The sequence below is a fragment of the Hylobates moloch genome, unplaced genomic scaffold (genome assembly GCF_009828535.3).
Source record: "Hylobates moloch isolate HMO894 unplaced genomic scaffold, HMol_V3 SCAFFOLD_19, whole genome shotgun sequence".
Classification (NCBI taxonomy): Eukaryota; Metazoa; Chordata; class Mammalia; order Primates; family Hylobatidae; genus Hylobates; species Hylobates moloch.
The window spans coordinates 71,548,954-71,575,956 of NW_026652294.1; the positions used below are offsets into that span (position 1 = coordinate 71,548,954).

The 27,003-nt window shown below is 37.3% G+C and overlaps 1 protein-coding gene across 10 annotated transcripts in view; it reads right to left on the minus strand.

The window, feature by feature from the left end:
• The window catches only part of KDM4C (lysine demethylase 4C), a 416,633-nt gene that overhangs the window by 102,065 nt on the left and 287,565 nt on the right, over positions 1-27,003 (minus strand). For 7 of the 10 annotated variants that reach the window (XR_009210972.1, XM_032138252.2, XM_032138255.2 and 4 more), the window contains 2 exons: positions 25,393-25,448; positions 23,118-23,226 (listed from right to left, as the gene is read on the minus strand). The exons of 1 other annotated variant lie outside the window; for it this stretch is intronic. Coding sequence is in view for 6 of the 9 variants with exons in the window: in XM_032138252.2 (XP_031994143.1) it covers positions 23,118-23,226; positions 25,393-25,448 (165 nt within the window). In the remaining 3 variants the exon portion in view is untranslated. The remainder of the gene's footprint in view (positions 1-23,117; positions 23,227-25,392; positions 25,449-27,003) is intronic. 2 more of the 10 variants (XR_009210974.1, XR_009210973.1) reach the window with 1 other exon arrangement.

The window sequence follows — 27,003 nt, forward strand, 5'->3', positions numbered from 1 at the left end:
TTACAAATATGGTTTTATTGATCATTATACAATGTATACATGTATCAAAAGATCACATTGTACCCCATAAGTATGTAAAATCATTGTACATAAAACGTAAATGAAATCTTTAAAAATATATAGGGTTTTATATTTAATTTTCAAAGTGCAATGTAAATAACATAAAGTTCACCCTTTAGTGTGTATACTTCTGTAAGTTTCCACAAAACAATACAGTTGTGTACCTCCACCACAATCAAGATATACCAAAGTGCCATCAGCACAAAAATTCTTTGTGCCCCTTTGTAGTCAGCCACTCCACCCATGCATAAGGCCCAGCACTAATCCATTTTCTGTCCTTGTGTGTTTTGCTTTTACAGAATGTGACATAAATGGAATTCAACAGTACGGAGCCTTTTGAGTCAGGCATCTTTCACTTAGGGTAATGAATCTGAGATTCATCCACGGTTAATGAAATCTCTAGTTTGTTCCTTTTTAGTGCTGAGTAGCATTACATTGGTATGAAGGTACCATGTTTTGAGAATTCATTCCCCAGTTGAAAAACACTGAGTTGTTTCCATTTTTTGGTGATTATGATATATGTAAACACAAATTTTCATTTCTCTTAATTCCTAGAAATGGGATTGCTGGATGGTATGCTAAATTGTATGTTTAATTTCATAAGAAACTGCCAGGCTGTTTTCCAAGATGGCTATACCATTTTGCATTACCACAAGCAATTTATAAGCATTCCAGCTGCTAAACGTCAGCATCACTACTTGACACTGTCAGTTATCTTAACACTGAGTATTCCTTTGATGTGTACTGACATATCGTGGTTTTACTTGCTTTACCTAACAGATAATGACATTAAGCATTTTGTCATGTACTTATGTGCTGTCTATGTATGTCCTCTAGTGAAGTATAAGATAAAATTTTGCATAGTTTTTTACAAGATTGTTTTATTGTTGAGTGTCAAGAGTTCTTTATATATCCTGGAGACAAGTTCCTTATCAAGTGTGTGTTGTGCAAATACTCTGTCCCAGTCTGTGGCTTCTAAAACAGTGTCTTTCAGATGAGATCAGGCGTGTTCAGGGTGCTATGGCCGTAGACTCAAACAGTGTTTTTCAAAGAGCAGAAGTGTATTATTTTTATGGGGCTCAATTTTTCAATTGTTTTAATGGGTCAAAATTTTGATCTAATTATCTAAGAAATCTCATAGGACTTTTGTGACCTAAAACCCATGATCACAAAGATTTTCTTCTGTAAGTTTTACAGTTTCTGGTTTGATGTTTGTTCATGATCCAATTTCAGTTCATTTTTGTACATAAAATGAGTATGGATCAAGATTCAATTTTATGTATTTATTTTCCAAATTTTTCCAACATCACTTAAATAACAAACTAATTGCCTTGGAACTTTTACTGAAAATCATATGACCATAGGTGTATATGTCTAGTCCTGAAATTTCTATTCTTTTCTACTGTTATATATGTCTATCCCTTCACCACATTAACTTGATAATTGTAGCTTTATAATAAGCATTGAAATCAGGTAGTGAGAGTCATCCAATTTTGTTGTTCTTTTCCAAATTATTTTGGCTTTCCCTTTCCACATAAATTTTAGAATTTGATTATCATTTTCCATAGTAAATCCTGCTGGAAATTTCATTAGAATTACACTGAATCTATGGATCAATTTGGTGGAGAACTAATATTTTAACATGTCTTCCAATCAGGTGTAACTTTCTACTTATTTAGCTATTCTTTGATTTCCTTTATTAGCGTTTTATAGTTTTCAACATACAGATTTTGCATATATGCTTTCATGTTATATCTACATATTTCATTATTTGGCATTAATGGAAATGCATTTTTATTAACTTTCAAATTTTTCATTGCTAGCATACCTAAATACAATGAAATTTTTTAACCTTGCACGCTGAAAACTTGACACACTCATTCATTGGTTTTATTAGCTTTTCTTGTAAATCTTGGGACTTTATGGAAGTGACCATATCCTCCTCCAATCAGTATGATCTGAATTCATTTTTCTTGCCTTACAGCACCAGCTAGGACCTGCATTCAGTATGAGGTTGAACAGGAGTGATGGGAACTGAATTCATTACCTTGTTCACAGTCATAGGAAAGAATTCAGTGTATCACCATTATGTCTAATGTTTGCAGTAGGTTTTTTTGTAAGTATGCTTTATTAGAATGAAGAAGTTCTTTCTGTGGATAGTCTGCTGTGAGTTTTTATTGGGAATCAATGTTAAATCCAGTTAAATGTTTTTCCTCCAGTGTATTAATCATATGGCTTTTCTTTAGTCTGTTAATATAGCTAATTACATTGATTGATTTTAAAAAGTTAAATAAGCCTTATGTTCTCAGGATAAACTCAATTAAGTTTTTTATATACTGCTGATTCAGTTTGCTAATTATTATGATGGGATTTTTTGAAATGTATATTCATGATGAATATTGGTCTATAGTTTTCCTTTGCAAGAGTTGAGTATTGGGGTTATGCTGGCCCCATGCAATGAATTGGGAGGTGTTCCCTTCACTTCTGATTTTTTAAAAGTGTTTAGGTAGAACTGCTATAATTTCTTCCTTTATTAACATTTTACATCATAATACTGAAATTTACAATACACCAATGACAGCATCTGGGCCTGGAGTTTTATTCTAGAAAGATTTTTGTTTACAAATTCAACTCCCTTAATAAATAAAACACTATTTCTTATTTATCTATTTCTTGTTGGGTGAGTTTTGATGTTTTGTTTCTTATAAGAAATTCGTCCATGTCACTTAGTTTTCCAAACTGTAACAACTTAATTGTTTGATTTTGTCAGTCTGTTTGCTCTGCCTTGATTCTGATTCTACAAATGCTCCACTGAGAATGTAAAGAGTGAGAAGAAAGGTTCAGATGGAAAGTAGGGCATCATAGGCCCGGCACGGTGGCTCACGCCTGTAATCTCAGCACTTTAGGAGGCTGAGGCAGGTGGATCACCTGAGGTCAGGAGTTCGAGACCAGTCTGGCCAACATGGTGAAACCCCATCTCTATTAAAAATACAAAAATTAGCTGGGCGTGGTGGTGCACACTTGTAATCCCAGCTACTCAGAAGGCTGAAGCAGGAGACTTGCTTGAACCTGGGATAAGGAGGATGCAGTGAGCCAAGATTGCACCATTGCACTCCAGCCTGGGTGACAAGAGCAAAATTCTGTCAAAAAAAAAGAAAGAAAGAAAGAAAGAAAAAGAAAGAAAGAAAGAAAGAAAGAAAGAAAGAAAGAAAGAAAGAAAGAAAGAAAGAAAGGGAAAGAGGCCGGGCGCGGTGGCTCACGCTTGTAATCCCAGCACTTTGGGAGGCCGAGGCGGGCGGATCACGAGGTCAGGAGATCGAGACCACTGTGAAACCCCGTCTCTACTAAAAAATACAAAAAATTAGCCGGGCGCGGTGGCGGGCGCCTGTAGTCCCAGCTACTCGGAGGCTGAGGCAGGAGAATGGCGTGAACCCGGGAGGCAGAGCTTGCAGTGAGCCGAGATTGCGCCACTGCACTCCAGCCTGGGCGACAGAGCGAGACTCTGTCTCAAAAAAAAAAAAAAAAAAAAAAAAAGAAAGAAAGAAAGAAAGGGCATCATAGACATGTATGAAATATACAGAGGAAAAGAAAGGAGCCAGCAAAGAAACCAAAACCAGGTGGCCAAAGAAAAAGAACACAACACGGAACTGTCAGGAAAATCAGGGACAAAGTTTCAAGGCAGCTGGCACGTTCTGAAATAATTAGCATGTGGCAGAGTTGATAGGTGAACCCAGGTTGTCTGACTCCAAAGCTTACAACCATTATTATTACATTCAAATGCTTTCATACTTTGCAGCAAATCGTACACCTGAGAAACCGTTGGCACCACCTTTAGTAAAATTGAGGTGATTACATTGTATATATAAAAGCTTTGAAATGCAGCCTGGAAAACTTCTAAGCGTGGGAAATAAGCAAATGTATGTGAAATGTCATGATGCTAGTGAGTTTATAGTAAGACCAAAAGAGGAAAAATACAACTACCCTTAAGAAAAAGTTGATTATTTTTATAAAACAGATTCACATATATGTGTCAGCGTATCAGACCAATATAGATGCTATTTAAACACTCCTAAATCTAACACAGCATGGTAAAATGCTGCATCCTTCCAAGTTATTTTCTCCACAGAAAAAAGTCAAAAATCAGCTGGGTGCGGTGGCTCACGCCTGTAATCCCAGCACTTTGGGAGGCCGAGGCGGGTAGATCATGAGGTCAGGAGATCGAGACCATCCTGACTAAAATGGTGAAACCCCGTCTCTACTAAAAATACAAAAAAATTAGCCATGCGTGGTGGTGGGCACCTGTGGTCCCAGCTACTCAGGAGGCTGAGGCAGCAGAATGGCATGAACCCGGGAGGCGGAGCTTGCAGTGAGCCAAGATCGCACCACTGCATTCCATCCTGGGCAACAGGGCAAGACTTCATCTCAAAAAAAAAGTCAAAAATCATTACTCTTAATATGTTAACAATGATCACTTCTGTGGAGTGGCATGGAGCTAAAGATGACTTTCATTTTGGATTTTATACACTTTGGTTTTTAAAAATATTTTGAAGATAAACACGTTACTTTTGTAACTAAAACAACAGGCCTTTGAAAATAAAATATAAAAATAAAGACTGAGAGTCCTATACCATCTATACATTTGAATTCTAACCTCAAATAAGCAAGTCACAGTTAACAGTGCAACTGAGCCTTACCTCCTTTGGAGATGCCCTGCACCTTGTATGTCTCAGGCTGATAATCTAAACTCTGAGCTTGGTCTGTCATTTAAGTAGAACATCTCTCAGAGAAATAGAATGTGATTAAGGACAAACACATCTTGCTTGCTTGTTTGCTTTCCCCAGTGCAGGTGGGCTGTCACCCGCCACATGTACAGCAAGCTGAAGTTAAAAAAATTGTTGTGCTTTATCAATGCAGAATGTATGTTGTGGTTATGTATGCACCACAGCTATAGGAAGAAGGGGTCCCCCATATCAGCCTGAGGCTAAAAGCACAAAAATGATACTACTGTCATACACAGGAAAAAGAGAGTCAATAGTTCAAAGGTTATCACTAAGATAAATGGAGTTTTGAAATTAAATGGTGATTGCCCGGCTAAATTGAGAAGCCTGAAAATGCACATCTATTCAGTGCTAGGACTGCCAGGAAAAGGAGGGATTTTGTGTTGCTGGTTCCTTCATTTTCTAATTATGAAAAATAGGATGCTTAGAGAAATACATAAATTTCCTTGTTGTTTCCAAAAATATCTGGGCCACTGATTCCATCTTGTTTGTAAGTTGACCTGCCAAATAAAGAGCTCTGTAATGTTCACATTATTATACAAAATTATTTATGAATTGCTTTGAGAAACGTAAGAAGAGGATAATATCAAAAGATAATTATCTCTGGATGCTTCTTTCTAGAGAAATTTTAAAGCAAATATCTGCAGCAGTACTCAGTTTATGCCTCTTACTGTGTACAATAAAACAAGTAACAACAACAATATAATACCTGCATTCTTTACAAAAAACGACTCTAAGACATTATAGTATTTGGAGCAGTACTACAATGAATAGTGTTTCATGACTCACAGATATTTCAGTTTCCTCTGAGCTCTGAATAATTTCAAATTTTATGTTAACAAATACCACTATAAAAATTAAAATTTTGATTTCTTAACAGATGTTTATTGTCATTTCTAAAATGATCTTAAAATAATTCCATCATATCTGAAAAACATATACTATTGCTATTTGGAAGAGTATATCTGTTTAAATGATCTATACTACGTCAATATCCTGATATCAGGAAACAGAAATGCTTATAATATCTCTGTAAAGAAATACCTGAGAAAAAGGGCTTTATTCTAGCCCTTCTCTTGTGCCTTCCAAAACTACCAAAAGAACAAATGACATCCTTGAACGTTCTGTAAAATCTTCATGTAAATCCTTTGCGGGGTGGAGAGGGGGATACCATACATCCTTCTGGAATGTAAATCCCATGAGAGGGATGACCTGTCCATCTTATGCCCCGTCATTGAAGGCAAGCCACCATGATCATCTCTGTGTGTATTTATCAAATAAAAAATTGATAAATAAATGAAAGAAAAAAGTGCCCTTTATTCTATAATTTTTCTCAAAACCATTAAAATGATGACAAGCTGGAATCCCCAACTGACGTAATGAAGATGATTTTATTATATTTCAAATATATGCTTTGTGACAGAAATATTTTTATGCAGATCTCAATTACAGTTTTTTTTTTTTTTTAAAGCTGTTACCCCTCCATTGTCCACAAAGCAACAGGGGCCAAATATAGAACTGTGACATCGTGAAAGCTAGGAAAAGACCTGCGGATCACAGTTTTGTGTCTTTTGCTTTTTCAAACTGCAGTCACTGACTTATTACATTTCACACTATTTAGAGTTTTTAGAATTAAATATGGGTCAACAATCACTAAACGCATCAACAAGTGACACTTATTAAAATAAATCATACCAAATGGCCAGCATATTATAAGCTGCTCTGACACTACCATTGCTTTCATAAATAAAAAATGAGAATTAAACTTTCATAGTAAAATATTTCACTAGACTAGATTGCAAATTTTGACACAGTCAATTCATCATCGTAAAAATCAGATGAAGCTCAGTCAGCTCTGGTCAGAAAGCTCATTAGTCTATTAAAATTATACCTTTGCCAGAACGTCATGATTCTTTTTGATGAAATATGTCTGCTATTTAGTAAAAATATTTCATGACCATACTTTTTTGCTTTGTCCAAAGCAAATAAATGTTTAAAACTGATGACTTTCTAAATTCAATTATAAGCAACAGATGGCTCTAGGAAAAAAAATTTGAAAGTTTTAATTAACCTTAAGCACTATTCCTGTAATGAAAAGTAGTCAATTTATTTGACTACTTTTTCCATTTATTTAGGTAAAACATTTTATTACTAAAGAAAGATGGAATATATTTTATATTCCCAACAGAAAAAAAAAAGTCCACAGTTTAAAATTTTGTTCTAAAGGAAGTTTCATTTCAGAAAACTATTAGTGAAAAGAAGACTTCAATTTAAAACTGAAAGGGATTCCGAAACAAATTCATTTTCATGGGTTTGAGAAAATCCTGTGTAGTTCTTAATGCAAATTCCCTTTGATAGGTGGCCACACATCTTGGCAACAATATCCCAGCGTTAGGTTATGTTTTGATTGACTGGAGGACACATTTATCTTTCACTAGAACACTGGACTTCCTTCTGGTCTTGTGTTTGTTTTCAATTTATTTAAGTCCCTGTATTCTAAGAGAGAATATACAAGAGACTTCGAGAACTCACATTGTCTCACTTGATTATTATACTTCAAAAGGGGAATGGGGTGATAGATACATTATCATCACTGGCCAAACGGACACCTAGAAGAAGACAGTTGTTCACTGTCCCCTGATAATAATAACTGAACCTCACATACCTTCAGTCACTATTAACCTAAGAGCACTCTGTTAAATAACTACATACCTAGGAGCAGTAAGATTCTAACCCCCTAGCATATCGCTCCTCTGAGCCACACCCAGATGGTCTACAAGGACCTCAAATTAAGAAAGTCCAATATATACTTCCTCCCACTAAACCCTATGCCTCTCCCAGTACTGAGGAGCCTTGCACATGGCAGGACCAGTCACCAGCTGTTTATGCCAGGACCTTGGCTTTATTCTGTCATACTCCATAACGTGACTGAGTATTCACCAAGCCTGACCAACCCTGCCTCGTATCAGTTCACTTCTCTCCAACCTAGGTTCATGCTAAAATCATCTTTCACCTGATTATTGAAACTGACCTTGCTGCCATCATGGTGAGCCACCATACCCCACATTATGCATCTTTTAAAATTTTTCTAGGAGCCTCATTTTAAAACTTTAAAGAAAAGGGCAAAATTGATTTTAGTAATATATTTTACTTTAATCTTATAAATCTAAAATATCATGTTGACAATATAAAAATAAACAGTGAGATATTTTACATCCTTTTTCATACTAAGTCTTTGAAATCTGCTGTGTATTTACACTTATAACATATCTCAGTTTGGATACTAAATGTTTAAGGGTGGTTACATGTGAAAGGTAGGCCTACCAAAACTATAGTTGAATCTAAAGTGCTTCAGTTTTTAAATGTAGCTGCTTCAGATTTTACACATAGCAAATTTAAAGTTAAATGCAATTTGAAATTCAGTTCTTCAGTAACACTGCCACATTCTAAGCGCAGGGGAGCTGTAAGCAGCCAGCAGTCACCACACAGCACAGCTCCAAAAGACAGGAGGCTTCCTAGAACCTAGAACTTCTTGAGACTCAGAGCTCCCTGTTCATGCTTCACGCTCCAGCTCTACTGAAATTTCAGTTCCTAGACCTTACAGTTCTCTCCACTGCCAGGCCACAGAGCATGCTGTTCATTCTTCTGAACCCTCCCTCCCAGCTAGCTCTCCAGGGCTCAGATTAGGCATTATTAGGCACTGTTTCTTCCAGAAAGTTTTTCTACAGTCCCACACTGCAAAGTCTCATGCCCAAATCTAGTAAGGTCCTTCACTACATTTTGCATTTTTACAATAATAAAACTTTTCACACTGCTGTGCAATTGTCTGTTTAACTTTCAATAACTTCCATTACTCTGTAATATCGTTAAGACCAGAAAGCAAGTAACTTTATCACCTAACTACATAGTAAGTCCTCAATATTAATATTTATTGAATAAATGAATAAACAAGTGAGAGATCACCAAGAATTCTGCTCCCTCCTTAAAAACATTAATCTGCTCTGATCCTGACAGACCAAACAAGAGCTTACAGGAATTTATGCTGCAAAGGACTGTTGGTCATTAGCCATTGGCAATGAATTCACCTCTTTGTTCTTATGGGGAAGTGACGGTCACAGTCAAGCTGGTATCTTACATAAATTGTTAGACATCAAAATGTTGAGACAGCAAAAATTTTCACTCGCAAGCCATATTTTCAGTTAATTTAATTTAAAATATTTAATTTACTAAATCCAGAACTGAAAGCAATTAGAATTTTTTTGTCTACTTTGGTCCCCAAAACTATCTCTTATATACGGTGCCAAAATCTCATGTTTATGATACATTATTTTACTAAAGATATGTGGCAAATTCTATTTTTTGCTAAGGCTATTTCATTTCCATAATTATTTATATCCATAAACAGAAACATTTTCTTTAGTTTTAAGAAATTAAAGTGTATTTATACAAAAATTTAATTAAGCGTTTCATAAAGTTTGTGCTTCTTAGGTCTAGTTTTCCATAATTTTCATACATATTCTGTTATTACTCCTAAAATAAGGGAAAAAATAGTTTATATTTCTAAATAGTTTCAGACGTCAATTCCTTCTCAAAGTGGAAAAAAAGACGTCAATAGCATTGTTTCCCCATATCAAAAACATCAATGGTCACTTCATGGAATTTCTGGGTTAAAAGGCCAAACTAAACACACAAATCTAATTTCACCCCTTTCACAAATTCCCTAAAAACAGTAAAGGGAATAATTCTGTAAGTTCAAATGACGGGGAAAAAAAAAAAAAAAAAGGGCTGGGCACGGTGGTGCATGGCTATAATCCCAGCACTTTGGGAGGCCAAGGTAGGAGGATCACTTCAGCCCAGGAGTTTGAGACCAGCTTAGACAACAAGGAAAGACCCCATCCTGACAAAAAAAAAAAAAAATTAGCTGGAAATAGTGGTGCAAACCTGTATTCCCAGCTACTCGGAAGGCTGAAGTGGGAGGATCACTTGAGCCCAGGAAGTAAAGGCTGCAGTGAGCCATGACTGCACCACTGCACTCCAGCCTGGGCAACAGAGCAAGGCCCTGTCTGAAAAATAAGTAAAAAGAAAGGAAAGAAAACACAAAGTAAAGAAAACTTTGGAAGCTAGAAAGTAAGACAAGTGACAACTTCAGCAAAACTGAGAAAGCTGCATCAGGAGAAGGCGAAATAAAAAAGCCAAAAGTGGCCAGGCATGGTGGTTCACACCTGTAATCCCAGCACTTTGGGAGGCCAAGGCGGGCAGATCACAAGGTCAGGAGATCAAGACCATCCTGGCTAACACGGTGAAACCCCGTCTCTACTAAAAATACAAAAAATTAGCCGGTGTGTAATGGCAGGCACCTGTAGTCCCAGCTACTTGGGACGCTGAGGTAGGAGAATGGCGTGAACCTGGGAGTCGGAGCTTGCAGTGAGCCAAGATCGCACCACTGCACTCCAGCCTGGGCAACAGAGAGAGACTCTGTCTCAAGAAAAGCCAAAACCAGACCATTCATACTCCAGGACTTGCCAAAGATACTGGTGATACCAGGTGTCTCTGGAAGTGCTGAAATTAGGGTGAGGGGTAATGTATGGAGAACTGGCTGGAAGCCGCTGAACAAGAGGTTAGATTCCCAGACTCCTTCTTCAGTCTATGAAACTAAGCAACTCCACTGCCACAAAATAAGAAAAAAATCTGAAGGTTTATTCTCAGAGCCAGTGAAAGAGAGAGTCTCTGGAACACTAGGCATTGCTGAGGGTAGAGTCGAAATCGGGAAAAAAGCGGACTTACTGACCTTTTCCCTAAGGAGCACTGAGACCACCTGCCCTCCTGCCTCACTGGGCTCTGAGGAGCCTGTAGCCAGGCTTTTACCCTTCAGTCTGGAGACTGGAAGAGTCTTCTCTCGAGAACCTGACCAGTATCTTCCCAACAAAATGCCCAGCCAGATCATAATACTTCAAGTTAACTATCCGACCCAACCCACCAGCACTGGGCTTCTGCTCAGCTCCCATTATTAAAAATAGGCAAGCAACCAAGGATTATCAGACATCCAAGGACAGCCTCATGGAAGGTAAACACCAAATCAGGTAGATGACAGGCAGTCAAAAACTGTAATGGGACAGAAGATTCTGGGACAGGTTTCTCAAAGGACATGAAATTGATAAGCATCCTGGTGTATCTGAATACCTTGAGGAGAGGTAAGCATGGCTCGACTATGAATAAATTATGTTTACAAAGCAATAATAACATAAACCCTCAATTACCTATCCAACCACTGTATGTAAAATACATGGAACACTACTGGAGGGAGAAGGACACATCTGTATAGTGCGATTGACCAAAGCAAATTGAGCTAAATCTTCCCCTCTCCAAAATAAGGTGTCATAGGTCATGCTCGAGACTAAAAAACAAAGTAAATACAGGCATATTATTTAGCTCTTTAGCGGCAAATGACAATAAAGAGATGGATGGGAGGACAGATTGAGAGATATAGACAGACAAAGATGGTTGAATGTGGTTCCCTTTGAGGAAAGGGAAGTAAGGAGAGTAGGGGAAGAGAAACAGCTGTCTTTCACATTATAACCTGTAGAAGAACTTGACAATTTAAACTCTCTCTAAACAACCTAAAACAAATATGCATGCCCACACAACTGCTATATCAAAAGTCTACTCCTTTAAGAAATAAAATCCTGGCTAGGCGCAGTGGCTCACACCTACGATCCCAGCACTTTGGGAGCCCGAGGCAGGTGGATCACAAGGTCAGGAGTTTGAGACCATCCTGGCCAACATGGTGAAACCTCGTCTCTACTAAAAATACAAAAATTAGCCAGGTGTGGTGGCAGGCACCTGTAGTCCCAGCTACTAGGGAGGCTGAGGCAAGAGAATCACTTGAACCCGGGAGGCGGAGGTTGCAGTGAGCCAAGATCGCGCCACTGAACTCCAGGCTGGCAACAGAGCAAGACTCCATCTCAAAATAATAATAATAATAATAATAATCCTGCTAAAAAGTCATCCCTGATTTAGAATTAGTATTAACGGCTACTATCCTAGGAGCTACTGGGTAAAGGGAGAGGGAGAAGAACAGTTAACAGTTTCAAATTAAATTCACAGGAAGCAGTTAGAAATCAATAAACCCAAATATGTAACGAGGTATGCAGACAGTACGCAACAGCTGTCCCTCTCCTCTGTTCTCCACGTTCTTGCCAATAAGAAGAAAAAAAAAAAAAACATGACAATGACATTAAAATAAGGAACAAGAGAAAGCAAAGGCCATGTGCCTAAAATGGTGGAAGACAGAACTATTCCCTTCCACCTGAAAAGTTACAGGATATCATAAATAATAAACAAACAAAATCTTTGCAAGGAATGTGAGAACACTGGATTGAAGAAGAAAGGATACTATATTATGAGGGGATCCTCTCTCTATTCCAGTGGTTTTCAAACTTTTTGGTATCAGGACTCTTTTATATTCTTAAATGTTATTAAGGATCACAAAGAACTTCTATTTATGTGGGTTTTATCTAACAATATTTTTCACATCAGAAATTAAAAATGGAAATTTTAAAAAATATATATTTATGAATTCATTTAAAAATAACAAACCCATTACATAATAAAATATTTTTTATGAAAATAACTGTATTTTCTAAAACAAAAAGAAAACAGCTTGAAGAGTGGCACTGTTTTAAATTTTTGCCAATCTCTGCCTGGTTTAATAGAAGAGAGTTAGCTTCTCATATCTGCTTTAGCATTTGGTCTGTTGTAATATGTTGTTTGGTTGAAGTATATGAAGACTATGTGGTTTGACACACATAAATACTTGGAAAAGGAGATGCATTTTAATAACCTTTCCAGATAATCCTGGACATTCTTCATGATACTTCACCAAAACTTCAATGGTAGTTCCTAAAGGTAATGAACTTTTCATACCATGTACTATGGTAGCTTAAAATCCACTAGTCTATCGGGCATTTGTAACAGATAGTTTGCCCAGGCATAATTTGGTAACATCATGCATTGGTCATTTCGAAAATACTCTCGAAGGCTAGGCGCGGTGGCTTAGTTCTGTAATCCCAGCTACTCGGGAGGTTGAGGCGGGAGGACTGCTTGAGCCTAGAAGCCCGAGACCAGCCTGGGCAACACAGTGAGACCTCACCTTTACCAAAAAAATTTAAAAATGAGGTGGGAGGATCGCTTAAGCCCAGGAGATACAGGCTGCAATGAGCCGTGATGGCGCCACTGCATTCCCACCTGGGTGACAGAGCAACATCCTGCTCCAAAAACAAACAAAAAATACAAAATAATCTCACTGAGTTACACCGATCTTCCAAATGTTGGCACATTTCATTACAAAATATCAAAGTCCACATTAATTAATATCACCACTAATCTCATTTAAAAAGCCTATAAGTACTGGGAAATTATCACACTGATGGATACAAGTTTTCTAAAATTCCAATTTTCACGTAGAAAGCTCAAATTCTATCACAGGCAACGAATCTTGTCATCCACTTTTTAGAAAACGTCTGCCAAATACACAAATCAAAGTAATGATTGCTTGGCATTCATTATAGCAAAAAAAAAAAAAGTTGCATGAAAAGCTGGTAGTACAGCATGCAACTCAAACTATCACTAAAATGTTTTACCTCAAGGCCATGATGTATTATTGCAGGCAGTGGAAGTGCTTTCTAAGTATTTCCTATCGTATCACACAGAATGTAAACAAGGCACATGTTCAAGAATCAAGACTTAATATAATTAACCATTTTAAATTTCAAGGACCTTCTTAAGCGAAACTGGCTTTTCGTTTAATGCCAGGTGCCTGGCATTGGAGAATACAATGGTTACTAGTGCCATTTGATGCCTCGGTTTGATGTATGGTAAGTGCCAGCCATTTTCAACAGAGAGCTGCAGCAAGCTTGTACAAGCTCCTGAGAGCAACTGCTGGATCTTCAAGAATTTTGAGAGTTGGTTCACATTATATTGGTAGTTTGAAACTGGACACGGTGAGAGTATTTCAACCAATGAAATGTGCAAACACAACAAATGACGGGCTTTTTTCCCCTTTTCTAGGAGAGCTGTTTCTTATGTACTGCCACATCAGTAGCTTTACCAGCCATTGCACTTGCATCATTAGTCTAAAATTAAATGCCTTAGGATGTCTGAAAAGGGCTTGGAAACAGAGTCTGCTGATCACACTTTGAGAATCACAGCTCTGTTCCAAACAGTGATTTATCCCCCAAAGGCAAAATGGCTCAGCCAAAAGACACCATAGCAGAGACTCAACTCTTCTGACTGCTGGCTCCTGTGCTTTGAAAGAATCCCGATGCTTTCTGAGAGATTGTCGAACTCATTTCCTCTACAAGAAGGTGGAGAAAAAGCCAGAAATAGGTGAGAGGGTATCCTGGTAAATAACAGTACTCATGGGTCATAGTCATTCCCTGGGCCCCAAACCGCTGAAGACTCCCAGCTGCACCATGCAAGGAAATGGCATTTTTAGCAAAACCATCCTGAACAAGATTGCTTTTCAATATGCGATGTCCACGCTCAAAATGAAGCAAGAGCTATATCTCTAAACTTCTGTTTTAAAGAATATCAACCTATTCATCTTATGGTTTTCAGCAATAACTGCAGAAGAAGTTGGTGAAATCTCAGATGTTTGCAGAAGAGCCCTTCTATGTCCTGCTCCCTTGGAGCTGACAGAACATGCCAGTTTAACAGGCCTCCATTCAAAGAAAATTCCTGTAGTTTACAAACTGCCCAGAGGCTGTTTAAAATACACTTATGTTCTTAACAGTGTTAGAAAAATAAAGGGGAAAAAAATCACTTAAGAGAATAATAGCCAATACTGCTAACGTTCTTTGAGTGCAAACTATATGTCAGACTGTTAACTTTTTCATTTCATCCTCACAACCAGCATAGTTTACAGATGAGCTTCAGAGGGTTAATCTGCACAGCCAAGGTTGCCCAAGCGTAGGATACAGGGCTCAGACAGTCTTAACCCAGAGCCTGTACTCTCCATCTCAACCTAAGGGAGGCTTCTTACAATTACGTGATCTAAAGCATGATACAGATGAATGCAGAGAAACTTTGATATTGAGATCAGTAAATCCAGTCCATGGCTGGCTAAAACAGTCCTAGTATCTGTGTCTAACCAGGAGCTCATGTTAGATAAAGACGTCACTTAATTGTAGGACCACACCTAAAATATACCACAGTGAAATTGTAACTCCAAGTATGAAAATGTTCTCACTTTACACAAAAAGCTTTTTTTGTGGATTTTTAAAACCCACCCTTCTGAGGAAATGAATAACCTAATTTATATTAAAATATGAAACAAAGAAAAGTAACTAATTCCTGACCCCTTCTTCTCAGAAAAACAAAGAATAATGAATTCATTGTTACACAATAATGACCTTACCTTTCCAAAACTATAACCTCTCTTGCTTTCAATCACTGTTGACCAAGCAAAACCCTACAGATTGTTTAGAGCTGTCTAACAGCTGCCTTGGTTTGGCATGTGTTTGTTGGTATTGACCCAGGCAATACTAGAGTGAAAGGAATGACCCTGTCTCTGAAACTCCAACCCGGCTCACTCACTCAATTAAAAGACCCGTCAGTAATCGCTACTCACACAGACAAGATCAGAAAAAAAATGGAGCATTCGGCAACGCAAGCTAGAAAATAAGATTACTTTTTCACAATACTCTTTCATCATGAATTATCTGAAGTTCCACTTATCTGTCTAATAATGTTTTTAAAATTAGTCCTCAGGAAAAAATGACTTCGAAACTGAAAATTTAAAGGCTCCAGTCAATTTCCTTTTCCTCACAGTTTTTCTCTCAACAGATAAAGAAAAATCCATAGTAACAAGATAACATTTCATGCATTTACACATTTTCTCCTATAGACATCTACAGCCTTCAGAAAGTATCTTATTTGTAGTCATGCCCATCTGACATTTTCCGTTTTACTCAAAAGATGTTATGGTTTGCTATTACAGCAATATACAAATTTGACAGCTTGCAATAGAATCTAGTCCCTGCAGCAAATCATTCTGACAGTTAAGTACTATACAGCTACTAATGTACTTTTTTTTTTTTTTGCACTACACTTAGTTAAAAACCTTACAAAGTTGGAGACATATGTATGTTAAAATCTTGAAGAACCTTTTCTTAATGATGTTATATAATTTTATACTGGCCGTATTAAATAACAGGACACCATATACCATACCACAACCGTGTCATCTGTAGTATAGTATCTCTTACTCCTCCTCTGGAATAGTTCACTATTCAAAGCACACCTTGCGCACATTAACACTACTGATTACTGTTTAAGCAACAAGTTTTCTCATCATTGTCAATGTTTATTATTTTCTTAGAACTTCTCTGTCTTTAAAAATACCTGAGCCTGTGAATAAATCGGTACATGAGTTAATGTGGAACATAATGACTTCTTCTGATTGCCTTTACAACACTACTTCTTTTCTTTTAGCATGATGAAAAATAATCAATATGTCTTTACATTTCCTAAAATGCATTAACAGAGGCCCTGTCAAATACAACCTTGATTCTTTCAGAAAAGAAAGCCAAGTTGCTCACAAACGTTGCTGTAACATTAACTAAACAGAACTCTGACTGATCTTACAGCACAAGAGGCAGACCCTATCTCTATCTCTCAATAATTCTATTTTTAGTATTCAATATATCTGATAACATGAGTCAGTTAGCAAGAGAACATGCGCCTTCGTCTAAGAAATAGGAACCGTGATTGTATTTTCTCCCCCTTGATTCAACTCTTGAGACGGAATACCACAGTGAAACCACTCTATTTTCAGAATTGATATACCTTTCAAAACTATAATCTTTGGCTTTCAGGTTCACTATTATTTGCCTTCAGGTACAAATTTTAAAGTGTACAGAGGCTTCTAAGCAGAATAGTATCATCTCAGCCAGATACGGAAAGGCTTGTAGCTCAGTCATCATTGCAGTGTAAATTTCTTTTCAAAATAACGTTCTTCACTCAGAGGACACTTGTAGCTGTGCTTTGTTCACTTGTCAAATACAAATCAGAGGTCATCGAATGCCCAGGGGCAAATCCTGCCATTCCAAAATTCATTTCTCCCTCTATTTGGTTGCAGAAATAGGATTTCAAATGTAAAAGTCCTAGAAAGGTCTAAAGATACAGAAACCAAAGGCACAGTGCTACACCACTGTGAGGACAGATGCATTTGTGACCAATGAACAATGCCAAGTTTTTCGTGTTTGTTTGTTTTTTGAGACGTAGTCTCGCTCTGTCGCCAGGATGGAGTGCAGTGGCGCGATCTCGGTTCACTGCAACTTCCGCCTCCCAGGTTCAAACAATTCTCCTGCCACAGGCTCCCAAGCGGCTGGGACTACAAGCATGCACCATCCACACCCGGCTAATTTTTGTATTTTTAGTAGAGATGGGGTTTCACCATGTTGGCCAGGATGGTCTCAATGCTAAGTTTTTTATGTAGTGACAGCAATCAGAACAGACATCCGCTGCACTGAAAGATGTGATTTAATATTTAAATATTCAGACAACAGTCCTATTTGAAAACTTTATCTCCAAATAGGGTATTTAAAACTAATAGTTGCATTTAGGGTCTGCCACAACTTCCTAAGATTTCTTAAAACCCACAAACCTGCTTTGCTGGCTTATTTACAAAAATACCACAGATCTTTAATTAACTTAAGCTGCAGGAAGTGATCAATGTATACAATAAACATTCATGGTAAACATACAGCAACTACCAGAAATCCATACTTCTTTTTAACTCCTTTTGCCAGATTTTTAAAATGTCCTTCCCTTAAATTTTATAATCAAATCTAAGATTTTTACAGTGATCTGCCTCCAAACCCTACCGCCTCCTTCATTCTGTGTGATCAGACCATAAAAACATCATTTGTTATCTCTAAAGTCCCATCCTTAATTCTTCTTCATGATCATTTTTATATCGTAAAAACAAAATAGGCCATTCTGTCTTAATGTGTGTTTCATATATCTCTATGTTTCCTTGTTTTTGTCTGTGCACAATTTTGTTCTTCTTCCAGAGATTCAGTTATGACTACAGCCAATCAATCATACTAGCAGAGAAAACAAGACAGAAAGAAGAAAAAGAAAAAATTCTGAATAAATTCTAAATCTATACCACCTGGGGTCAATTCTTTTTCTTTCAGTCCTCAGGCACACCAATCGCCTGTGACTTCACACAACTCCCTAGATGGGCTATCCCTGTGCACACTTACCTGGGGAGAAGGAAATGTCCTCAGTAGCCTCCTATTCTCCTACAAAGTGCCAATCCTCGCATATTCTTTTGGTGAATAGAGAAGGTGCTGCGGGGCACAGGGAAGGGGTTTGCAGTAATAGGACTTGCCACAAGGATGACTTTTCCCATACAGTAAAGTCATTCAGAAGCAAAGTAATTTATTCTAATGGGCAGGTAATAAAAATACTACCTAATATAAAACCTGCATTAAATATCAGAAGAATGCTGAAGCTGACAGGGAAACTGGTTCTCCCTTTTGGATATGACAGTCTTTAGCCCATTCAGCTAACTTTTCATTTCTTAAGATTTGTTAGCATTTTCATTTCTTCCCTGTAACAGGATGACTCTACTTAATAACCCGGTAGTTTTGGATAGCAACCTGTAGCATTTTTTTAGCTGGGACGGCAATTACTTTAATAATTACACAAAAGTGAAATATTGTTAAAGAAAAGGAAAGAAAGAACAAATTTAATTGGATGGAGACCACTATAGCCAAACTTATTTTTCATTAAAATGTTTTAGGTTTTTAAAAGTTAATTATTAAAGTATTTAAAATTGGACACAGAAATAAAAAATAGAATGTCTTGAAAATAAGTCTAATGTCATCATTGTTGTCCATTTAATTGTACGATGAACAAAGGCCACACCTGTGACATTACTAAGCAAGGTGGTTGGATGAGCTAAAGGATCTCCATGAAGCACACACCATTTTAGGATCAATAAATCCACAGAAGAACACCAAAAGGCTTGTTTTCCATTTGTTGTCATTTTTTAAAAACTGGCCATTATACATAAGAGGAAAAATCTGCTCAAGTAAACAAATCCTTTCCTGTATCCTCCACAAAATTCTCCTTGTACAAATAATTTAGCAGAGGAGCTTTTCAAAAGCTGTAGGTTGAAGCTCTGAATAAATAAACGACTAACAACAGTGTTACCAAAATATTCAAATACCTCTGCATAAATTCCAGTATTTCATATTCTAGAAAGACTGCTAATAATGAGCATTTTAAAAATAAACAGCATTCATATAATGGAAGACATTTTAAACTTATGCTTGCCCACCAGTCATTCTATTAGCCTCTTGCAGTTACTAGCTTTTACTAGGGTTGTTTATTACTTATTCAGAAAAACTCTAACTTGCCCCAAGGGACAGCAGCTCTTTTTCTACAGCTAAATAAACAACTAAACTAAAAAACTATCCTTTGGAATTCAACACTTTGAATGCATCACGAGCAGCACTTTCGATGCTCTACTGTCATCCCTTGGGCTAAAGCACCCCATTGTACAACAATCTCTCGCTGGCTCACTCGCTCGTGCTCGCTGTCGCTCTCTCTCTCTCTCTCTCTGCAGGTGTGGCCAGAGCTCTGGTTAGGCACTAGAGAAGGGAGGTGGTAGTCTAAGAGCAACAGAAGAAACTGGTGCAGCAGCACCACCTGGTGGGTACTGAAGAGATGCAGCCCTTGCTGCTGCTTCAGGGATGAACCACTTGTCCACTCATCTTCAATCCCCAGCTGACCAGAAGTTCCAAGATCAGAATGTTCAACCAACAAGATGAGTACTGCATGCATGTTTCATAGGCTCTCTCGAGTACTGCTGCACTCTACGATTTAATCATGTGTCCCCTGTGATGCAGATAAGTAAAGTAATGCCTTGCTTTAGAGCAGTATGCAGAGATGTGTGTGAATTCTGTTACATTTAAAGGAGAAACAGCGGAAAGGCAAAGGCCATTTGTTATTGTCTGATCGCACTATTCCAGCCACAGTCATTTTAAGCCTGACGCGCAAATAATGAATAACGATTTGCTGCCTTTTATTCATTTCATAAATATTTACTCAGTGACGACTACGTGCATATACACATACATCACAGAATTTTAATCTTAGGTGAAACTTGATTAGTATTCAGTTTGGTTGTTCAATTTCTATCAGAACAGGTAATGTTAAATTGCTAAATCAGATTATATAATTAATAAGTATATAGTAGCTAATATGCACATGTTACCAGGCTTTATTGCCTTGCTAACAAAAAAGAAATTTGGATTTGAAAAAAGAAAAAAATAGAGGTTTTTAAAAACATTTAATAATTTCTGTTCTGTCAGTCTTGAATTCAGTTCTTCCAACCAAGATATTCTCTAAAAATGACAAATATTGAAAATGTTCTCTTTCTGTCTATATCTTTGCTGTAGACTCGTGGGTTCTTAAATGAGAGTGATTTTGCCTCCCAGGGGATAGCTGGAAATGTCTGTTTGGTGAAGGCTGCTGGAATCCTATGATGCACATGACAGTCCTCCACAACAAAGAATTATCTGCTCTAAAATGTCAATAGTGCCAAGGTTGACAGAACAAAAACTGTGTCTTCTTCAAAAATGTATACTACCTGGCAAGATAAGTGATAATTGTCTGGTGAGATAAATTGATTATGACATCCAAATAATTCTTATTATTTTCCAGTTGTATGAACAGGAAGGCAGAGTGGACAGTCTAGAGTTCAGAAAAGGGATGCCCACAGCTCCAGAAAAAATATTGAAACTGACACTAGCAGACACATATATATTTATGAAATAGGCAGAATAAAATAGCTTACCTGGACTTTCTTTGGCCTGGATGAAATACCACACAAAACTACTCTGCTTTCCTGCCGGCCATGAACTTGTTAGATTACCATCTAAACTTCAGAAGAATGCCTATGTCAGGAAAGTGTACCCTTAGCACGACATACAGGCAGAGCATCCTATTCCCTGGAAAGGTGCGTTTCATTCCCCACATAAGTAAATTGTATTAGTCAAAGCCAGCCTCTCTGAGTCTGATCACCATGGAACATCAATGAAGACTGGGGCACAGACACTGGACTGCAGTGGACTCACAAAGGTGACGATTCCTTCCTGAGGATTCTTGGTGAAAAAGAATCCATACTTCCAGTCATCGCCCCTGTCAAACTATTACAAACTTGGCGATTCTTCCCCCCAAATGAAGTTGCACCTCATATTATTATTCCACTAAAGATAACTACTATAAGCATTTTGATGAGGATCATTCTAAGAAACTTTCCATAAATATAACATTATGTGACAAAAAATCTGGTCAAGAGGCTATTTTCATCCAAAAATATTTCACAGATCTCAAGTTTATATCTGTAACCATAGCTCTATGTTATCATTTGAATAGACTTTAGGTGATATGACATTCAGTTAAGACATGCTCTTTCAAAGGTACCAATCGCTTAAGGAAGGAAATGTTCCATGAGAAACATGTGATATGCACGATCAAGATGAAGCACAGCATTGTGAGGAAAGCGACAAGCTTCACCATCTTTAGTTGCAATTATGATATTTCTAGATATAACACCCTGAATGTGGATGAAACAATCCTGCTGCCCTTCCCTGCTGTTCTCTCAAAAACCTTTTGGGACTGATGTGGGTAACGTTAAATCTTTAAGGAAGCACTTATGGACTAGAGAAGCCAAGACATAGGCCTGTAGAGGCAGCCTCAAGAGCAGTGACTACTCCTTCTGAGGGGCACTGCACTGGTAACAACACAGAAACAAAGGTGATTTTAAAAGGTGGTGTAGAATTTTGACAAATATCTATTACTTTTATAAACAGAAAAAAATATTAAAATGTTAACATTTGTTAACATTTGTCACACTAAACATTAAATTATTTAACATGTGGTAGTTCAACTTTTTTGGGATATCATGTATTATAGTCCTAATTCTTACAAACGTTTTGTTTGTTTTTTGGTGTCTTTTTTTTTTTTTTTGGTAATCTGGGTATAAGATTTCAAGCTTTCCTATGGAAGTCCAGGAGCTGAAGAATTATACTCTCTTCTTACTTCTGACAGTCACTGTGACCTTTAGAGGGCCATTTAAATGGCCCACTCATTTCCACCTTAGATTACAAAACTTCCAACTACCACATGCTGAGCATCCTAGGCCCAACACTCACATCAGCCACAGTAATCATCAGTTCCGTGAAAGGCCCACATATTTCCTTAGTGAAGTGAAATTCTTGATGGAGGTACGATGGCAAATAACAGTGTTCACTTTCACTTCTCAGAAAACAAAATACAGTAGACTAGATTGTGAGTTCCTATAAGAGAGGCCCAGAGACGGCACACCCAGCTCGCCACTGGGGAAAAGAGCAGTGGGAAAACAAGCAACAGTCAAGAAGAGTCACAGTGATGGTGCCTGAAATGCTGTACAATGGAAAGACCTTCAGTGGAAAATAACAAGGACTCAGGAAATTCCAGAGGTTTTAAGTCCACCTGTAAGACGTGCTCCAATATATTAAGGTCATGCAGTTGAACTTTGGGGAAAGTTCTAATTAGGTATGCAATATAAGGGCCTAAACTAATGATCTGTTGGCTCATGATTGAATAAAACTACAAAGTTACTCAATGTTAAAGACAATAAAGGCCTATATTTTCAATGAAAAATGCTCTTAACAGAAACCAATGGGAAGATTTTTACACAGTTTCTGAACAAGCCAGAGAGTTTGGCCTACTAAGTGACTTGTACCTATTCAAGAGTGACAAAATCTTCGTAAAAATAAAAGCTTCTTTATTTCTCTGTGTGTCTCTTCTTGGTGAAGAGATAATGAAATTAGGTTAGATACATTTTGCTAGGTTAAGACCAACCAAAGAGAGTCAAGAGAGAAAAATCTAAACAATTTAAATAGAGTTAGATGGCTCAGCTCCAGTACTGACAAATCTTACCAGATAACCTATAGTTTGAAAGTTCACATTAATTCAGGAAATGCGTTACTATCTTTTTCCTCATTTCAGACAGAAGTTGAGGAAGGTTATATGCAGACTTACAATATAACAGGAAAAGAATTTGTAAGAATAAATAAATTTAGGCCAAAGGAAAATAAGGGTAGAAAAACAAAAAAAGCTAGGAGAAAATATACCTTGGGAACGTGTGCATTAATGGAAAAATTCAGAACTTGAAATTAACACTAATTTATGAGGTAAAAAAGAAGCTTTGCCACTCACCAATTTTAACCTCTGTAAAGGTATTCTGCCTACATCTATTTGTGTCCTTTCTGGGACATTAGTGAATCGAACTTCTGGGACCGCAACGGCGCACATGACATGGGCCCACCTACAGGAAAGGAGACATTAAACATAAACAAAAGTTCCCTAAACTTACATACTTCAACTTGGTGACGGCAGTTCTCACAGATGGGAAATACACAGACGAGCAAGAAAGCCAAAAGCCTAAATCCATCACAAACAGATTCTGAACTGTAAACCTCCTGAATGATACCTGGACAGACTCAGTACCACAGCTGCCCAACAACATTGTGCATGAAGAGCTGATAAAGGCCCAGGACTCTATCCTATTAACGTGCATATATTTTTCTACACTTGCTCTGCAAAATACTGAAATGTGGGTTTCTTATTTCATTTGATGCTGGAATATGCACGTATGTGCTTAATGTACTTAAGCTAATCAATATGTGGCAAAAGATTAGTTCAATTAATAAAAGGTATGAACTGGGTATAGCACACAACCTTTTAAAATAATACAAATGTCATGAAGCAAACTTGTTCAAGCAGCAAAAGTTTTCCAAAAGAATTAATGCTAATCTTTAATTAAATTGTTTCTCACTGCAATCTTACTATAATCAATGAAACCCAGAGACAAAAAGAAATGAAGTTTATCTCCTACCCTAGTTTCCTACTTTTTTCACTTTCTGAAAAATGACAACTTTCCCGTTAATACTATTAAATGTCTCATAAATGTTATATCCCAAAATAAATATAAAGAATCATGAGGTTTGAAGAGATCTTGAAAGAATTGTCAAATCCATCAACCTATTTTTAAGCCAAAGCATATTGACTTCACTCAAACAGCATCAGACTCTATCCTGTCTTTCAAGACCACAGGAAGAGAGAACAGGTGTCGATCCCACCAGGGCATTCTTCCACATCGAAACAGATACTATCATTCTACAGAAAACACTACTTCTTTTTGTTGTGGTCCAAGCATAGGAAGAGAACTTCTTACTACCTGTGTTTTTATAAGAACCACCTAAACCATCTCACAGTATGGCATCCAGTGCAATATCCAAGAACTAGTGAAGACTTTTAGTATAGTGTGAATCGTATCAACCAGGACTGTGGAAGAACATCTTCTTTCAAAAATTAAGCAAACCCTGCAGTTCCTTACAACAAATTTTATTAATGTAATAATGATAAATAACTTCACTCCTCCTTCCCAGCAATCAGAAACATGTGCACATGTAAAGAATTATGCTAAATCCACCATTACATTACACCAGGAGTCCTAACTCCAGTGCCCAGGGGGCCGGGCGGAATGTAAGCAAATATGCATATACTAGGAAGTCATGGTGAACTGAGGAGCATCTGCCCCACTGACACTGGGTTCTATCCCAATTTGTTATTACTGCCTTATAGGGATATACAGTCATTTTCAATTAAAGATGAAAATCTGGATTTTTATGTAAAAGTCTCTCAATTTTAAAATTTTAGATGCAATTTATAAAATGGTGCATGGGTCCAACAAAACATATCTTGGACCTGAATCTGGCCCTCAAGTGCCAGCCTGCAAAATCTGCCCAGGTTATTTTGACATGTCTCTATTCCAGTGGACCCCGTAATATGCTTTGGCCCCATTTTCAATATTAAAACCTGCTCATGAAAAAAAAATAAAATCCATGCAGAATAGTCATAAAAACTAGACTGCCTTCCTTTTATGTTCACTTATGACTCTCTTTCAAGACTCTCTTCATATTCTCCACCTGATCCCTTTAAATCTTAATATCAATGTTTTCTATCTTTTCTAATTTAGTACACATACATTCTCATAAATTTGCTAATGTAAAAAGTAAATGGTTTTGTTTTATTATCATTGCTATGACTGATTTATCTGAAGATCACGGTTTCACTTTCTCAGGTATGCCCTGTTTTTAACAGACCAATAGCATTCATCATATTAAACACCAGGATTCTAATGGCACCTGGATGATATGGGCTACCTTCATTTTTAAAACTCTGTGAGTAAAAGAGGGGTTATTTCTCATGGTGTCAAATACAAAGAACAGAAGCAGAACTTGGACTACTCTTGCCCTGCCGGGACGAGAGTGCTAACAGTAGAAGTCTCTGAAGAATTCCAACCTCAGCTCTGAGCAGCAAAAGCTGTGAAATCACGTGTACAATGAGAGGTAAAGCGAACTGTCATCCAAAGGTTCTAGAATGGAAAAAGAAAAATAATGAAATTCAACACAATTAATGTATTACTTACTTATTGTTCTTCGTTTGCTTAAGAGCACCTCCTCTCAAATTGCAGAGACAGCATTCCTGAGGGGAAAAGAAAACACCACATGATGACCAGACCCACAGAACAAAAGTCATTACCATTCATCTAAATATTCTCAGAGATCCTGATTTTTCATTCTAAAATTAAAACCATCGGGAATTACATGAAGGTCTATCTCTGAGAAGTTCAAAAAGAAAGATAGAGGAGGGGGAAATGGTAGCAGTACACCCCTCAAATTTCAGGGTATAAAATTCTCCCAGAGGGAACCATCATGAAATGAACCTGGTATAATTTTAAATTGACACTGTCATCAAAGGAAACCTGTGACACAGAGAACCTAGCAGTCCAGAGAACCTACTCCACATACCTAGGTATATGAAGAATTCTAGAGCAGAGAATGCACACACAACGGTGTAGCCTTGTGCTCTGGGAATTCACTCCTGGATACAGGGCGGCTAATGAATGGAGTCTGGGCAGGCTTTTTTCTAATACAAGGATAAGCAAGAGGCTATTTTTAAACGATACTCTTTTCACCAAAGTAACACTTGGGCCTCACTCTTTCTACCAAAGTAACACTTGGGCCTCACTCTTTCTGTGGGCAAATAGTGTTATAAAAAGTGTCCTGATCAACCCCAGCTATCCGGCCCGAGAAAACAGCACCAAGAAACGTTTTGCTTTATCCTTCCCACATAAGCTTAACCTTTCAGCACTCTTATGTGTCTTAGCTTAGAATGTAATTTTCTACTCCAAGATGACTCCGATTGCTACAAATATAGATTTTATTGTTATTTCTCACTACACTCTCATGAAAAAGACCAGGAAAAGGAGGACCAGAGAGCAGTGCACTGCCTTCTCTTGACCTAAATTGTTTCAAGCTTGTCCTCTCAATTTTCTGCATGAATACATTTTTTAAATCGGTAGAAGTTATTTGGGGTTTTTTCCTCCAAAGTTTATATACGAAACCTCTTTACCCTGTCCACTAAAGCGATGTCCCTTAACAAATTTTGACAATTTTGCCTAGCTTTACAAGGAATCCACCTAAGTGATCTACTATTAATGAGGTGTGAAACTTCATAGCTTTTACTTTTCTGAGGAAAACAATACGAAAACAACTGGAAAGAATCATATATCTGTATAACTTTTGTTAGGCAGTAATAAAGGCAAACTAGAAATGTCCAACAGGTTAGTGTGTCTGAAAAGTCTCTGTACATCTATATGAAAATTCCTGGATTCAGAGTAGTAAAAGATACACTGTGTATATTGATTTGTATCCATTATAAACCCAGCTCGAGGAAATAACAACTCAATGAAGTATTTTCTCTATCCATACCACAAAGCCATATCCTAGAGGCCTTTGGAATAACTGGTTTTGATGAATCACACCAAGAAAGCAAAATTTCACAATCCAAATACTGAAAATGAGAACTCTGGTAGTTCATTTTATAAGTTCTCAATTTTAGGTATTCTTCCAGTAATTTAACACACTTTCTACAGAGAAAGAGGGGGTGAGAAAGAAAATGAATGAATGAAAAAAGAAACAATACTTGAGGTCAAGTGCTTTCATTGTATACATGAAGACGTTAGTTTCGAAGTGGG